The sequence below is a fragment of the Gorilla gorilla genome, chromosome 8 (genome assembly GCF_029281585.2).
Source record: "Gorilla gorilla gorilla isolate KB3781 chromosome 8, NHGRI_mGorGor1-v2.1_pri, whole genome shotgun sequence".
Classification (NCBI taxonomy): domain Eukaryota; kingdom Metazoa; phylum Chordata; class Mammalia; order Primates; family Hominidae; genus Gorilla; species Gorilla gorilla.
Window position 1 is genome coordinate 87,239,768 of NC_073232.2, and position 18,599 is coordinate 87,258,366.

The 18,599-nt window shown below is 35.5% G+C and overlaps 1 protein-coding gene across 9 annotated transcripts in view; it reads left to right on the top strand.

Moving 5' to 3' along the window:
• Positions 1–18,599, top strand: part of ARHGAP12 (Rho GTPase activating protein 12) — a 129,271-nt gene that overhangs the window by 70,113 nt on the left and 40,559 nt on the right. For 6 of the 9 annotated variants that reach the window (XM_063710220.1, XM_004049237.4, XM_019035414.3 and 3 more), the window contains exons 4-6: positions 2,794–3,057; positions 10,225–10,365; positions 11,830–11,910. In XM_063710220.1, the coding sequence (XP_063566290.1) occupies positions 2,794–3,057; positions 10,225–10,365; positions 11,830–11,910 (486 nt within the window). The remainder of the gene's footprint in view (positions 1–2,793; positions 3,058–10,224; positions 10,366–11,829; positions 11,911–18,599) is intronic. The other 3 variants (XM_019035416.3, XM_055352988.2, XM_019035417.3) reach the window with 1 other exon arrangement.

Below are 18,599 nucleotides of genomic sequence, written 5' to 3' on the forward strand. Positions count from 1 at the left end.
AAGTCGGTTTTATTTTCCATTTAGGAACAAGGCTTTATCTATTGAAGTTTAATTTTAGGTACCTGAGGAAGGTTTTACAAATATTCTTACTTGATTTTGTACATTTCTTTTAAGGCTTATTTGTAAGTGTTAGTTTTTTTCCTATTATGAATGAGATTTTTTTGTTGTTATATTTTCTAATTTGTCATTGCTTATGTATGGGAAACTGACTAGATAATCAAAAATCTGGCCAATTCATGAAACTCTTTTAGTAGTTTTTGTGGATTTGGGTTTTTAACTGTTGGTTATTTCAATGACAAATGACAGTTTCTTTTTTCTTTTACATATTTTATGAGTTTAATTCATTTTTTGTATCTTAGCACAAATCCAGTACAGTGTTGAGTAGAGCAGTTATACTTGGCAGTTAGTTATAAGTGAGATATGTTTACAGTGTTCTTCTATTTAATTCTTCCCTGCTCTTGTTTCAAAATTATGTTAACCTTATAGACCATAATATACTTCAATTTTAATCTTGACTTTAATGGAAGAACTTATCTGTCTTGTTGATTGTGAAGTTTAAATACTAATAATTTTTAAAAGTCAAATTAAGGAAGTGTCACCTGTTCCTATCTTGCTAAGAGTTATATCCTGAATCTGTGTTGAATTTTATCAGATGCTTTCTTGGTGTCTGTAGAGATGATCGTGTTTATCTATGAATCTAAAGAATTACAATATGAGATTTCCTAAAGACAGACTTTCTTAATATCTGTGCTTGTTTCATTTAATGTAGTGCTAGATTTCTAATGTTTTATTTAGGATATTTTCTTCCATATTTATAAGTGAGATATGTTACAGTGTTCTTTTATTTAATTCTTCTCTGCTCTTGTTTCAGAATTATGCTAGCCTTATAGATTGTGCTGAAGGCCACTTCAGGTTTTTCTAGCTGGAAAAACTTTAAAAATTTAAACTGTTTAAACAACAGTAATTGTTTCTTGAAGATTTAGTAGAGTTTGTTCATAAACATCATTTAGAAAATGGCTGTTTCTTAGCATCTTTATTTCCCCAAGTTCTAGTCAAATATCAGGAGCAAAGTAAGAACTTCTTTAATATTGGTTGAATAAATATTCTCTAGATATTCTAGGTTCTGAGACATGATTTGCCATATAGAATTTTTATATTAACAGAATTTATTTTCATCAGAGAAAACACATTCACTAGGATATGGAATTAATCTGAAGGAGAAATGATATCTGTCTCCATGGATAGATTTTCTTCATAGAAAGATGTTGTTTAGTGATAAATTTGAAGCTAACATTTTAAGGAAAATAGTCGAATTTGCATCATTGAATATAGTACATGTATAACTACCATGTGTAAGAAGACCAAAAGTGACCATTTCACAAACATGTATTTGTGTTTGGGTTATTTTTACTGTTTTCACAGAGCTTATTCTGTGATTTAAACTCACAAACATTATAGACAAATATTTTTAGAAGTTAAAGCACTTTAATTTCAATAAAACTGATTGAGTGTTTCCATTCAGTATTCTTTTCAAATTCAGTATTTTAAAGCATTCATGAAACTCTAGTTACATTTCAGAAGTAATCAAACATCTGAATATAATTCTAGGATTTATAGGGAAAAGCAGTGGTTCCTCAACTAGGGCCAGTTTTGCCCCCAAGGGACATTCATCAGTGTGTGGAGGCTTTTCAGTTGTCACATCGGAGGCATGTGTGTGTGTGTGTCTGTGTGTGTGTGTGTGTGTGTCTGTGTGTGCATGTGCCACTGTCATCTGGTGGTTAGAGGTCAGGGAAGCTGATAAATATCCCACAGTGCAGAGGATAGCCCTTACAACAAATAACTTTGTGTCTCAAAATGTCAGTGGTGCTAGGGTTAAGAAATCCTGCTGTAAAAGGAAAATATATACAGAAATACAAATACATAACATAAGCAGGTGTTCTCAGACGTGTGTTTTTTTTCTTCAGCAACTGAAGTTCTGTGTAACCTAATACAATTTACAGTGCCCTTATACAAAGGGTATGAAGTAGCTTGCTCTTGACTGACATCTAGTGAGATACTTAAAAATAAAAAATAAAGCTGTAGCTAAACATTAAACATGTAAGTCAGAGTTACTACTAATTCTTACTTTTCTACTGTTAGGAAATTCACAAATAAGGAAGCTAGGAAGAGATTAAATGATTTGTTTATAGCCTCTGAGAAATTATACCTGAGAAGGAATAGAATGTAGTAAATTCTTAGCTTAAGTATTATTCCTCTTTTATGTTTCACTTATGTTCCTGATTTAATGTTAGAGCTTAGAATATGAAATCTTTCTTTTGATAATTTTCATAATAAAAGCTGTGCTACTCATATGTAAAACTTTTTATATTTTAAAATATTGCCTAAAGTCATAGAATTTGAGAGCCAAAGAAGACCTTGGTGGTTTAGTCCAATTCCCTCATTTCTTGAGAGAAAAAATTTCACTTTCAAAGAAGTAAAGTGATCTTACCCAATATCATACAACTTGTTAGTGCCAGATCTTGAATTAGAACCCACAGCTCTTGGCTGTTCATCACACTGTTTCAGGTAAAGGAAAGTATTATGCATACTTTGGATTTGGTTTGAAGCTTTTATTTATTTTTCAATGAAACTATGAATATTAAAACTGTTAAATTATTATTTCCTCAGAATATATTCGCCTGTATATATGTTTTAAAATGAGTTAGTATTGTTTATAAATCTCCTGTTTCATTTAATTTTGACTTAAATGTTATACCAGTTTAAACATGAAATTTGAAAATGTTTATTTCACAGGCAACCACACCTCCAAATCAAGGAAGGCCAGATTCTCCTGTCTATGCTAATCTTCAAGAACTGAAAATATCCCAGTCTGCTCTTCCCCCACTTCCTGGGAGCCCGGCAATTCAGATTAATGGAGAATGGGAAACTCATAAAGACAGCTCAGGGCGTTGCTATTACTATAACAGAGGGACACAGGAAAGAACTTGGAAACCTCCTCGTTGGACTCGGGATGCAAGCATCAGCAAAGGAGATTTCCAAAATCCAGGGGATCAAGAGGTATGAGTAATTAAGGAATCAACTGCAAGTTACCAGATTTTCTCTTTTCATTATTCAGAAACCAAAGAAGTAAATAGTTTTGTTTCTTACTGTCAGCATGTTAAAACACGTGATCTCTAAGATCATTAAAAATTATTTCCAAGCTTTACTAAAATATTAGTGCTAGCTACTTCCTAATCTCTGACTAATGGACAGCGGCTAACCTGTGTGCATACTAGTTCCAGAACTGGGTTTAAGTTGTCTAGTGCCAGTGCACTCCCTTATGTCTTAGAACATACTATTTCAGTTGTTACTGCACAAGCCGGTGATATTTTAAGTTAAATTTAATTCAGTTTTTTAAGAGATGGAGTCTAGCTCTGTTGCCCAGGCTGGAGAGCACTGGTGCAATGATATCTCACTGTAGCCTCAAACTCTTGGGCTTAAGCGATCCTCCCACCTTAGCCTCACTAGTAGCTGGGACTACAGGCACATGTCACTGGCTGATTTTTAAAAATTTTATTTGTAGAGATGGGGTCTTGCCGCCTGACTTCAAGCAGTCCCCCTGTCTCAGCCTCCCAAAGTGCTAGGATTACAGGCGTGAGCTACTGCACCTGGCTGTCCAGTGACATTTTTTAGAAAAAAATAGAAATGTGATGTGACCCAGCAAAATAAATAAAAATAATATATTTCTCTATTGGCTTAGTATGGCTACCAGACTACTTCCCATTTTTACTCTTTGTCAGTCAGCGGTACAAGACCATTGTTTTATTTATATATGAGGGAAATAATTATAATTCCTTTGCTACAATTGAATCATTCTGTTAAGTCTAACAATTCACTTTAAAATCATTATTTTCTCTAACAAGTGTCTGTACTCTTTTTCTCCTTCTGGTTTCACCTTCCTCCATACCTCTTGCAGGATGGTGCAGTAAATTGGCCAGCTGTGTTTTAGAAACACTTATCTCAGTAGTCTGGCAGGAGGCCTTGGGATTATTTAAACGTACAGGAGTAACTTGGTAGGATTGATAGAATAGAGTGAAATCCTGCCATTTGGTAGGTTGGAGTCCCTCCACCTGCATAGGACATCCTGCTGTTATAGAAAGCAGCTAGCTCGTACAAATAAAAGCAAACTTTAGGTAGATAGGATCTAGAAAAATCAGGGAACACATCTTGTATTTAGCAGACTCCCAAAAGCTTTTTGTAGTTAATAACTCCCTTCTTGTCCCATTTTTCAGTTGGTTTATTTATAGCTTTAGTTTGGTAATAATTTGTGTTTTTAGTGTTCAAGTGAGAGCAAAAATAGAAAAATTGTTCATGTTTAACTATAACAAGAAAGGAAAATTTGGCTGGACGTGGTGGCTCATGCCTGTAATTCTAGCACTTTGGGAGGCAGATCACTTGAGGTCAGGAGTTCGAAACCAGCCTGGACAACATGGTGAAACCTTGTCTCTAAATTAGCCGGGCGTGGTGACGGGCACCTGTAATCCCAGCTACTTGGAAGGCAGAGGCAGGAGAATCGCTTGAACCTGGGAGGTGGAGACTGCAGTGAGCCGAGATTGCGCCACTGCACTCCAGTCTGGGCAACAGAGTGAGACTCCATCTCAAAAAAAAAAAAAAAAAAAGGAAAATTTTATTTGAATTGTACATTAGAAAGATTTGAAAATAAGCTATCCAGTGTATCAATAATAAAGTAAAATTTAACAATTTTGGAGAATTAGGAAAAAGACTAAATTATAGACTAAAAGAATTTAAAGTATACATAGGAACTTTTAACATGTTTCTTAGCTATTTTAGTAAATAGATGGGAGTGACTTGTATACAGGGTCTCAATTACTGGTCTCTATACAAATTATATGAAGATTAGTATTTCCAAAGTGGCTGGAGCACATCTTCCAGTGACTTCTTGAGAAAAGTTGTGTATGGGAGGTAAAATGGAAACTATGTGTGTATGAAAATATCTCTCTTCTCCTCTCATATTTAATTGATAGTATTCCTGGGTATAGAATTCTAGGATGGAAATTATTTTCTCTCACAATTGTGAGGCATTTTGAACTTTAATGGATATCTGGGTCAGCCCCTCTTTGGGGAATCCCCAGTGTTAGACCCATTAGGTCTTTCCTTTTGGACTAATTAGAATGTCCACAGATGTCTTTAGGTCTCTTGCCTATACACGGTAAGGGCTGTCTGTGTCTTGGTGTTGGCATTCATTTTGCATGTGGTCCCTCAGTCTCCCTTCTTTCTCTTGGTACCCATGTTCCTATTGTGTCTATTGTCCCCCAACTCAGAATCTTAGTATTTTTCCCTTCTCAGAGGGAATAACTCTCCATATGTCTGCTGGGGTAGGGATGGGCTGCACACCTAGCAGCCAGGTATGTAGAAGGAGATTCTGGCATTTTTAATCCTTATTTTAGTACCACTGCTTTCACTCCCCAGTTTCACAGATACCTGATACCGTCAGTTGCTGAGCCAGTTGCAGATTCTGTTCCGTAAGCTTGTCGGGTTTATTTTCCCCTACTCTGCTTTGTCTGCACCATACTGGTTTAGATTCTACTTTCTTCCGTGTAGGTAATTCAGGTTTTTTGTTCATCTGCTTGACTGTTGTCCTCCCTGTTGTTGTGGGTTTACATCAGTTTAAGCACATTTCGCTGTTGTGATTTTAGTGGGGTTTGAGAGGGAGCAACTGTTGGCTCTTCTGTCTTAACACACAAGCTTATTATTTTAGTGGTTACCCTAGAACAATCATTCGTAGTAGGGCTGATTTCGCCTTTCAGGGACATTTGGTAAAGTCCGAAGACTTGTTTTGGTTGTCACAATGGGAGACATGCTGCTGATCTCTAGTGGGTAGAGGCCAGAGATGCCGCCGAGACAGGATCTTGTTATGTTGCCCAGGATAGACTCAACGCTCAAACTCCTGGGCTCAAGCAGCCCTTTTGCCTCAACTTCCCCAGTAGCTGGGACTACAAGTATGGGCCACCATGCCCAGCTTTAGCATGCGTAGTCTATGCATAGTGTAAAGTTAATCACTATCTTCTTGTTCCTTGAAGCCATATAGGATCTATGTGTGCTGTTGTGCTGCTGCTGTCATATGTTGTATTTCAATTTTTAGCCCCTTTGTTGTTGTTGTACATGACTCTTAAAATTAATCCTGATTTTTACCACCTTCTTTTCTCACATTTTCTTCTTCTGTCATAAATATGAGCCTTTTTTGGCAGGAGACAGGGTTTTGCTCTGTTACCCAGGCTGGGGTACAGTGCTGTGGTCATAGCTCTCACTGCAGTCTCAAACTCCTGCACTCAGCCATCCTCCTGCTTCAGACTCCCAGGTAGCTGGGACTACAAGCATGAACTACCATGCCTGGCTAATTTTTTAATTTTTTGTAGCTATGGGGTATCACTGTGTTGACCAGGCTGGTCTTGAACTCCTGGGCTCAAATGATCCTCCCACCTTTGCCTCCTGAAGTGCTGGGATTACAGGCATGAGCCACTGTGCCCAGCCATAAGTACATGCTTTTAAATTCCTTCATGAGGATCTGTTAGTAATAGAATCTTAGTTTTTGTCTGAAAATTTATTTTACTTTTACTTTTGAAGAACATGGGTATATAGTTCTAAGCTGACTGTTTACTTATTTGTTTTTTCCTTGTTCATTGAAGATTTTATTCTCATATTTTCCGGCTTCCATTGTTGATGCTGAAAATTCAGATGTCAATCTGATTGTCTTTTCTTTAAGTGTAGTTTGTCTCTTTTTGTTGGCAGCTTTAAAGATCATGTGTCTATATTTTTACTGTGATGTAGCTGGGTAAAGGTTTTTTATTTTCTGCGAGGGCTTTGTTGGGATTTCCGAATTTGAGGAGTCCTGTCTTTGATCAATTCTGGAAAATTCTTAGCTGTATCTGAATATAGGCTCGCCCCCATATTCTCTTTCTTCTTATTCTAGAACCTTGATTAGATGAATGTTTAACCTCACGCTGTTCATCCATGTCTCTCTGTGCCTCATTTTCAGTATTTCAAGATCCAGCTTCTATTTGGTATTTTTCCCTTTGTCTATGCCTTCATTTGATGTTAAGTCAATCCTTGAATTGTAAAAAAGTATTTTTTTTATTTGTTTAGGGGAGTTTCCCGATATCACTACTTTGAAAAGTTTTAAACCTTCAAAAATTTAAAAGAACAGTACAGTGAACATTATATGCCATGTACCATTCATCTAGATTTACCAATGGTTAAAATTTTGCCACGTTTGCTTTATTTCTTTCTCTCCCTTCACCTGCCCAAACACATACACATGTGTGCATATGAATGATTTGAATCAGATAATATTTTGAATGATTTGAATCAGATGAATGATTTGAATCAGATAATGCTTTATTCCCTAAGTATAAGGACATGTTCCGGCAAAACCACAATACATTTATCATACCCAAGACATATAATATTAGTATGTTATTTCATACATGGCTAATGTTCATTGTTTCTCAGTTGTCAAGTAATATTCTTTATAGTTTTTTTTCCTGCAGTGAAGGATCCAGTGAAGACTATATGTTGCATTTATTTGTTATATCTCTAGTCTTGTTTTCTATTTTTTGTTAGTTTCTATGTATAAAGTTTTAGAGAGTCTGATTATACTGTTTTTCTGCTGACTCTTACTCAGGGTGTTTTGAGAGTGTATCTGTTTTAATGTGAGGTTATAGTTCTTGGAAATTCATAAGTAGGAAGTCTTTACTGCTGGGGTTGAAGGTGGGTTCCTTCAGAGGTGAGTCTCTTCTGATGGATGCCTAGAGAAACTATGAATATTTAAAAGTACATCTTTAGCTTTAGTTTTTACAAGCCACCCAGGTAGTATTAATAGTAATTTGGATTTCATGAAGACTCTTGTGGCTAGAAAGTCCCCTTATTTTCCCCAATTATTGGGGTAAATTTCTATGATGTTCCTAGTGTGGAATAAAGGAGCAAAATTTGTTAATGGTTCACCCATAATTTGTGGGTATAATTCTTTGGCGTTTCCAGCTCTGTATTGTGGGATAGCCTTTTAGACTTCCTGCTTTTGGTAATCCTGAGTTCAGTTCTCTAACACTCCTGCGTGGTCTTGAAAACTAACATTTTAGTTTGGGGTCTGGCAAATGCCTTCAAGAAGAAAGCTGCTCTTTTTTCTTCTGCTTGACTCTCTTGATTCTTGTTTCCACTTAGCTTTTGACCTCTGAGTATTTCTTAATTAACCTTTTGTTCATAGATTATTTAAAAAAAATTTTTATGTAACATTTTCAACTGTTTCTGTTCAGATGATCGATTGGGATACCTACCTGCCATTCTTCTATAAATGGAGCATCTACCATAGTCCCCTCATATTTGTACTAGGATACATTTGCTGCAGAATACATCCCAAAGTTACTGAATTGGTTACACCTTTGAATGGAGTTATTAGGTATAGAATAGTTAACATCTATAGAATGCTTGCCAAAAATAATCTTAACTTTAACTTTTACTTAACTGCCATTAAACAACTATTTTCCAGTGGAAGATATCCAGATCTTAAAGCCTGGTTCTGTAGTATAATATAAAACACATGAAGATATTGGAGGTTACTTTTCATGGTAGAAGAGAACATCATATTTACTGTGCAAAATTTGGAAAATTATGATGAGAATTTTGTTAGCTATAAAGTCATATCTTTGAAAAATTGATTCTGTGATTTTGTTTCTTAAATTAATTTTACTAATTCAGTTGCCCTTTTTCTGTTTCTAAAAGTTTTACTGCACTCGTCTATGAGCTTGCATTTTAAGTTGCCTCAATTAAATAAAAATAAACTCCTGATTTTTGAATTAGGTTTTCAATGTTTAAAAAATGTTTCTGTTGTAAAACATATATAATTCACTTTATGCAGTGTTTCTATAAAGCTATGTTTTTGTGAACATATTAATATTAGGCTCTTAGTGTCTTTGACTACAATCTTGAGAATCTACCTATCTTAGTGTTTCAGACCAAATTATGATGATAGAAAATACAGTCTGAATGAGTAAGTTTTACTTGCCGAAACTATTTTATCTAGAGGTGATAGGAAGGGTCATTTGCACATGAGTGCTAACCTAATAAATGATTTTTAAATGAATGACTTTTAAGTGCAGAAAGCAAATTGCCATTTAGTCATATTATGGTGCCTCTTGTCAGTAGGCATCAAAAGTTTCTAAATTTTCCCAGTCTTCTAATTCGCTTCTCTCATGTGTCTGCAGTTTATCATATCATGTGTACCCGTATTACCTTATTTTCTCCTCCCCCTCTCTTTCTCCTCTCCTTCTCCCCTTCCCTTCCTCCCCCTCCCCTCCCCTTCCCTCCTTTTCACCCCCTCCTTTCCTCCCCCTTCCCCTTTCCCTCTCCTATCCCCTCCCCCTCCCCTCCCCCCCCCTCCTCCTCCTCCTTCTTGTTCTTCATTTGAATAAAAATGGAGATGAGGTCTCACTATGTTGCCCAAGCTGGTTTTGAACTCCTGTACTCAAATGATCCTCTGGCCTTGGCCTCCCAAAGTGCTGGGATTACAGACGTGAGCCACCGTTCCTGGCCCCTATATTATTTTCATACAGAATTTTCTATTTGTCTTTCTGTATTGTGTTTGAATTTGCTCAATGTTATTTTTTCTTGTTTTGAAGTTTAGTTTCCAGTAGTCTTTAACAAGCATTTGATTGAATGAGTTAGGAAAATTTATCAATAAATTATAACACAAATTATAGAAAAATAGTCTGAGATATATTTATTGAGCAGGGTTGTTTGCCTTGCATGTGGCTATATGCTTGTGGTACATGAGAGGAGCTCAGTCTAATGAAGTTCCCTCATCTCCTCCCTTGTTTACACACAGATATGTGTACACACACCTATTCCTCTCATTTTTAAACTTGATTTCAGCACGAAAGCAGCACTAAGTAACATTCGAGCTCTCCTTAGTCTGAAAACATTGTTTTCAGTTTTATTGTGGTGAATTTTTCTAGGGCTGCACTAATGTGATAAAATAACCACTATTAATTTTACCTCACCTCTTACAATGTACCATTTAAAGACTTATCAATTTATTTTCAAAATCAAATATTCGGATATATTTAAGATATCTTCATACTTATAGTCAAGTAAAATTGATTTATTAGATTTTCAACCAATTCATATTTATATTCAAAAAAGAAAAATCCTTATGTTTCTGACTATTTGTAGCTTCTTTCATCGGAAGAAAACTACTACAGCACTTCTTACAGCCAGTCAGATAGTCAGTGTGGTTCTCCTCCAAGGGGTTGGTCAGAAGAGTTGGATGAACGTGGGCATACCTTATATACCAGTGACTATACTAATGAAAAGGTACATTCTTTTTTTCTCATCTAGTGTTTTTTGGCAGAATTCTCTCATAAAATAGTTGTGTACTGCAGTTTTAGTATTTAAAAAAGAAAAAACTCATGAAAATATTCTTCATTGTAACTTTATAATCATGCCAATTGACAATATGAAAACTCAGTGTAACTACTGATTAATTGTTTTAAACTGCTAAGGATGGTAGTAATTTTTATGCTCTTGATACTCATGGAAGACTTTTTTAGAGTACACCTGTTGAATGTCATTTGTTTAGATTTCTTCAGTAGGCATATTTCTTTATATTTTTCTGAGGGAATAGTTTTTTGGAAATGTTTTTCTCTCTGTGCCATTATCATACATCGCCTCACTGCCTATTCTCCTTTTTCTATTACAATCAAATTTATGTAAAACAAAAACCATCAATCTAGTATTTTATGATTAGTTTGTAAATGAATATTGACGTTTTATGTGTGTATTGCATCTGGTATCATTTGAGAAAGCAACTGTGGGTTGTACATGTTCAGAGAAGATATGCTTGGGAATAAGTGGGGCTAGGCTTTTATCCCTCTTTCCTGCCTCAATTATTTGACATTAGAACATATGGAAGCAGTTTTTTCATTTATTTCATACTCAAGATCATGTGTTTGTATTAGCAATATGTAGTCTTTTTTTCCCTCATATTCCTTGTGTTTTATTGCATGATGTTCTGTTGTTGCTGTTATTTGAATTTTATTGTGTTTGGCCATAGGAAGTAATTCCTAAAGGTTTGCATGAAATGAGCCTTTAAATAGTTTAGTTGTACATTTAATTGAAAAACATTTCTCTTTTGTCAATTTCTCAAACCTGTTTTAAGAATGTGAGTGTACCTGTGTTCCAGTGCATATGTACATCGTATGTTATATGTTGCTTGTTGTTAAGTGGTGCTTGAGCAGCTAGCCAGACGTTGGAGGATAGAGAGAGCAAATAAAGCCATGTTTAATAATGAGTATATTTATTCTTACCGAACTTAAAATGCAAGGCTTTTAGTATAATTAGTTAGAAATTTTTGTTGCAGGCCGGGCGCGGTGGCTCACGCCTATAATCCCAGCACTTTGGGAGGCCAAGGCAGGCGGATCACCTGAGGTCAGGATTTCGATACCAGCCTGACCAACATGGAGAAACCCCATCTCTACTGAAAAACACAAAATTAGCCAGGCGTGGTGGCACATGCCTGTAATCCCAGCTACTCGGGAGGCTGATGCAGGAGAATTGCTTGAACTGCTTGAACCTGGGAGGTGGAGGTTGTGGTGAGCCGAGATGGCGCCATTGCACTCCAGGCTGGGCTCTCAAAAAAAAAAAAAGAATTTTTTTGTTGCAATGTTCTTGATCAAGTAGAATAAAATTCATAAGAATTAAATCTAGTATCTCTGATAGTAGTAGCTTAAACTCATTTTTATTTAAATTTAATAAAAAACACCTGTTCTGTTTTTATAGTGGCTCAAGCATGTCGATGATCAAGGTAGACAATATTACTACAGTGCAGACGGATCTCGGTCAGAATGGGAATTGCCAAAGGTAATAAACCTTGACACCAAATTTCTATTTAAAAATAGTAGATGAAGTAATATCTGGAGATGGTTTCAGCAGATTTATTTTAAGATCTTTATTCTGCTTTTACAAAGTAGAATAATTTTTTCAGAATTCACTGTGAATACTGTGAGTAGTGTAAGTTTTCTAAGATGTACAGGTGTCTTCACTATGTGATACTGATTGTTGCTATTCAGAATATCTTTTGGGTTAACTTGAAACTGGCCGTTCCTTATTCTTGGAAATAAGAATTCTCTTCAATACCAATAATGCCATCTTATATCTAGTTGCATTGAGTATATTGATTTTTCTACATAAAGTTGGTTTTATATTTAATCATTTTTTGAGAGAAAGGAAAGCAACTCAGTATTCAAGTTTATCCTCTTATGTAAATGGTGTGTATGATTGAGCCATTCATTGGCTGAGATATAGGCAACATGTGATAAGATGTCCTAGGATTACCTGGACATCTCATTTCCAGACAAGTGTACCAGGGCTGAGTTTATCTAAGGTGGTAGGTTTCAAAGTGGCCATATGCACATCACTATTGGTGCTTGAGATAATTTTAAGTGATCTATGAGCAAACATTTGAATTTTAATTGGTGCATTATTTTAATGTTCTAGAAAATAGCCGTAATTAGCAGACAAATATGTGGTGTCAGTTGTTACATATACTTTAGTTTTTAAAATTTGTCTTTTCCCCAAAGTAAGTCAATTTAGAGAAGAATATTAATAGTATAAATGAAACATGGATATAGAAAAAATCACTAGATGTTACTACATTGACTACAAGTTGGGAAACGCTAATCTAGTAAACTAATGTTAATAGTGCTTTCTTCTTTATGTGAATGCTATCTGGCCTTTCATTATTTTATGAAATTCTAAGGCTTGATATGGGTAGGATGAAAATGAAATACATATCCTGTAATTGATTTTTAAGAATACCTTTGTGAGTCTGAGTTGACCAAGTAGCAGAAGAGAGCTCCACTGTAACTGACAGCTTTTACAGTTTTGTAATCTCATGGAACAATGTGTAGGTGGCCATAATGGAAAAGTTCATGGGTGTGGGGGATGAGGAGATAGATAAAGGAAATACTGGTACCTTTGATTAATTTGTTGATGAAGCATAGCCTCAGAATTTTCTTATAGTTTAAAAAACTTGTCACATCTTCAGATAAGCATTTTTTGATCCTTTATCTCACGTTTTACGTAGGTTCTTACTTTCTGTTTGCTCAGCTCAACAGGAAAAACTATTCCATATTTTAAACCACTTTATTGTTTAAATTAATTACACTTTCTAAATTAGGAGTCATATTAAAATTTACATTTATACAATAGGATTTTTTTTTAAATACTGTTTTCAGCTTAACATATTAGTATTAGTGAAGATAATTTTTATATTTTAATTATAAGAGCTCCTGTATAAAAAGTTAAGAAGATACTACTATTATCACATTGTGTTTTTACTTCATCAATCATAAAATACCATGAATGAAAAAGATCCAAATAAGAAGTCTATTGAAAAGTGCCACGAATCACATATTTCAGGGTTGAATGTTTTATCTCATTACTCTTTAAAATTATGAAACACAATTCAATAAAACATTTGTGGATATTTTTCATTTTCATTATTATTAATTTATACTTTTAGAATGTGATTCTGAAGATAAAACCTTATTTATCCTTGAAACTTTGAAGTTGTGCCAAGCACTCAGAACTCTGAAGAACCATAGCTTAGCAGTTGTGATACTCTAGCAACAGTTTTTTAAAGTTAAGTTTTATAAAAGTTAAATAACCATTTTATTTTCCAAATATTTCATTGTCTTCCAATAAAACTTATAAGTGGGAAAATGATACCTCAAGCTTAGTACGACTGTTACCAACTTTTAGGGGAAAGGAGATAAACATAATAAGATAAGCAATTTATTTTATTAATGTGCTGTGAAGAAGTAATAGAATACCTCAGATACTGCTCTTCAAAATTGGTACCGTTTATAAAAAAAATTTAGTGATTAATTTAGAAAGAATGATTTTATGGATCATGATGGCCAAAATATGTAATAACTTATATGTTGGGGAAAGAGTATTGTTTTGAGGGATGTAATTACTCAGTATTGAAAACTATATATAACAGGGATTGGTTCTGTTAGGCTGTTCTAATAAGGGTTATGCTTATAAAATACAAGCTCTGATTTCCACTTGAAGGAACCAGAAGAAAAATCTGCTCAAAGTTTAGTTCACTGAAAACGATTTAGGTTATAGAAGACTAATATTTTATTAGTACAATAATTAAATAAACATATTAAATTTTTTGTTCCGCTTGACAGATTTAAATTGTAGCTCTTAACAGTACCTCAAATACCAGTTGAGTTTTTGGAGGAATCATCTGCTGTATCTTTCTTCATAGTGGTTTCTGATTCCCTGGAGTAATGACATCAGTCACAAGGCTGCTTTTGAGTGATTTGTCCCAGGTCAGGGTCCTTTGAAGGAAGAGAGTCCCAGGATGGCCTAATATCAGGAATAATTTGGAGTCTTAACTGGTAGCTAAATATTCCTACTGGGTTTCTTTATAACTCAATTCTATAATTTCCTTGGTCAGAAGAACTATAGGCTGCATTAGGAAACCTATTTACTTTCAGAGATGCCTTTAATGAAAAAAAGAGGAGAGGCAAGAGACTGAATCAAGACCTCAAAGGGTATTTTACAGCAGTGGAAATGGGTACTGATTGTGACCAGCGTTGAATCCTCAGTTTTGTGATACTGTTTCATTTTCTGCTGCCATTTGCTGCTTAGCATAAAGTGTCAGAAGGTCTTCACAGTTTCTTTAACTCTCAATTAAATTGGATATGGAGAAGAGGTTTGAATTAAATACAGTGGAAATGAGGAAATAAGGAAAAGTGCTGTAGAGTCACTATTTCATAGATTGTTACTGCATGATAAAGACAACTTCAGGTTACATTCTGCACTCTTAAGCAACTTAATACTTACTAGTAAGTCTAAGATAAATCTGTCAAGCTTGTAACCCCCATTCAGATATTAAAATTTAGTTTAATTACTATTTTCTGAACACATCTTTGGTGTTCAGTATTATGTAATATGTTGTGATAAATGCAAATACATAGGATATGGTCTTTACCCTAAAAATTTTTGTTGTAAGTTTGGAAAGAAGAAACATGTTCATATGACAGCTGAGTAAAAAAGAATGTATACATAAATACAAACACTCTGGGTTAGGTGTAGGAGAAGGGAACCAGAAAACTATTAGACAGGAAGGAGGATTGAGAGAAAGAAATAAAGGAGAGTAAATGAAGAGAGAGAAAACAAAACATTCCCCACTCAAAATGAAGTCTCCTGTTCAGTATTTCAAATAAAATGTGTGAAGGAATCCAATGCTATTATCATAGACATAAGAAGAATCAAAACATGGTATTCACTCCAGATGAAAAGTAATGTTCTTTTTTTTTTTTTTTTTTTTTTTTTAAAGACGGAGTCTCGCTCTGTCGCCCAGGCTGGAGTGCAGTGGCGCGATCTCAGCTCACTGCAACCTCCGCCTCCCAGGTTCAAGCGATTCTCCTGTGTACCTGGGATTATAGGCGTGCACCAGCACACCTGGCTAATTTTTGTATTTTTAGTAGAGATGGGGTTTCGTCATGTTGGTCAGACTAGTCTCGAACTCCTGACCTTGTGATCTGCCCACCTCAGCCTCCCAGAGTGCTGGAATTACAGGCGTGAGCCACCACGCCCAGCCCAAAGTAATGTTCTTAATAATTTAATAAAGGCTTCAAATTATGCTGTGGATGATCAGAATTAAATGAAGGCTTTCATTTAAAAAGAACAAGAAATTAGGAAAAATAAAAACATACATGAATAGGTAAATATGATGAATAAATTAGAAATCTTCAAGATGAAAAAACAGTTATTCAAATAAAAAATGCAGTCAGCATAAACTTTAGACAGGGACAGAAAGCTAACAAATATGAAAGCATAGTAAAGAAAAATGGAGGATGAGTTGAAAGTTTTCTATATTCATCTATTAGGAATTCCAAAAGAAGAGAATGGAGGAATGGTGTGGAAACAATATTTGAAAATATAATTTCTAGGAATTTTCTAAAATTGAAGGAAGACATGAGTCTTTAGAAAATATGCTTTGAATGCTGTCAAGGATAAATAAAAATAAATCAACATGTCAACAAATTTTGCTGGGTCTTCAGAACCCAGGAGACAATCTTAAAAGCCGTCACAGGGGGAAAGGACAGATCACCTACTGCAGTAGATGGCACCACTGGATCCATTCTTACTCTAGTATTAGGTTCTTTGTTGTGTACCTTTGTGGTGGCCTCCCAAATTGTCCTGTCATTAACTGAGTTCAGCTGTGTGGCTTGCTTTCACTGGGATATGAACAAATATGACACAAGGAGAGTATTGAAATGGGCTTGTAGTCAGGGCTTGCTCTTGCACCTCTGCCATTGCCACAAGAAGAATGTGCCCAGGCTAGCCTCCCAGTCTCAGGAGGGGGATGAGAGACAGACTGGTGCAGATGAGCCCCTCTAGATCAGACAGTTTTTAGCCAACCCAGAAATCTGTGGTAATACATGATCAACATTTTAAGCCAAGTAAAGCACACTGTCTCTGTTTATTATACCTACTCTTTTCCAGGTGAACACCACAAAAGCCTATCCTTCTGCATGATGTGCTGTGCAGAACGTGTTATGAAGCCCAGTCAGCCATCCCTAACCGGCACTATTGAAAGAGCACTCTCCCCCTCCCTGCCTGGGCACTATGGAGACTGTGGGGTGGAGCCCTGTTGACTAGACCCACAGTGCATGCGAGGAACCCTGTGATTCATCCTCCATATGCACTAAATGGACAACAGCAACAAGGCAGCACCCCACCCTATCCCAAGCAGAGTGTGGGAAGAGGATTATGGAGAGGAAGGAACCAGAGAAAGGGATTTCTAAACTGTGTATAAGGTCCTAGACACTACTCCCAGTGGCCTATGCATGAAAACAACCAGAATTAACATAGCAAAATCTTTGAGAACTGAAACATGGTGTGGAGTACTGCCCAGGTTTCAGACTGGCCTCTGGGTAGCACACAAACAGGGCAGATCAGAACAGCAATTAAAAGATTTTTAAAATGAAATTGACATTTGAACTATGGGCCATAAAAGCAGGCCGGGGTTCACAACCTGCTAAAATATGTTTAAATAGAAACCAAAGTCTTATAGTACTCAAAACATCCAAATATGACCTAGAATTACTTGTCATAGCAAGAACCAGGAAAATCTGAACTTGAATGAGAAAAGACAATCAGTAGGTTGGTGACACACCAAGATGACAGGGATGAATGAATTATCCCATAGGATTTTAAGTCAGCTGTCATAAAAGTGCTACAGCAAGCAATTATAAACACACTTGAGATAAGTGAAGAGGTTGGAAGTCTCAGCAAAGAAATAGAAGATATACAGAAAAACCAAAGGGAAATCCTAGAGCCAAAAATCAAGTACTGGATGGCTCAATAATGGAATGGAGGTAAAAGAGAAGAGAATCTATGATCTTGAAGATAGGTTAGTAGAAATTATTTAGTCTGAACAATGGAGAGACAATAGATTTCCAAAAAAAAAATGAACAGTTCCTCAGAGACCTGTGGGAAAATACGAAAGAGCTAACCTTCCTTTCATTGGAGTTCCAGAAGGAGAAAGAAAAGAGTGTGAGGCAGAAAGATACTTTGAAGAAGTAGTTTGAAAATGCCCCCAATTTGGCAAAAGACAAACCAACAGATTCAAGAAGCTGAATAAACACCAGATAAGGTAAACCCAGAGAAACCCATATCCAGGCTCATTGTATTCAAAATTTCTGAAAACTGAAGACCCTCCCTCCCCCTGATAAAGTCTTGAAAGCCCTTCAGTGAAACAACACTTTACCTTTAGGATAATAATTTGAATGAAGTGAGTGCCTTATCAGAAGCCATGGAAGCCAGAAAGAAGTGGCATAACATTTTTCAAATGCTAGAAGAAAAGAACTGTGAACCCTTCTGCACCCAGCAAAAATATCCTTCAGGAATAAAAGTAATATAAGGACATTTTCAGAATGAAACTAAGAGATTTATCCCTAGCAGTCTTGCTTTCAAAGAGTTGCTGTAGGAAGTCTTTCAAACAGAAGGGAAGTGATAAGAAAACTTGCAATATCAGGAATGAATAAAGAACAACAGAAAGGGTGAATATCTGAGGAGACTTTTGTCCTGGGTGTTTAAAATTGTCTTTGACATTTGAAACAAAAATTATAACATTCCTGAAGTAGTCCTGATATACAGTAGTGATATTTAAGACAACTGTTTCATAAAGAGTGAGTGAGTAAAGGGATGTAATTTTTGGTAGGGTTTCTATATTCCACTTGAAGTAGTAAAATGTTGATACTAGTAGACTGATAAATTATGTATATTGTAATCCCTAGAGCAAGCACTAAAAAAGTATAACGAGAGGCTCAAGAAACTGTAGATATATTAAAATATAATAGTAAAAATTGCTCAAGTAGCCCACAGGACGGTAGGAAAGGAGAAACAGACAATTAATGATAAAATGCCAGACTTAAATCCTAACATTATAAATAATCACATTAAATGTAAATGCTCTAAACACACCTGTTAAAAGATTTGCAAAATGGATATTAAACCACTGT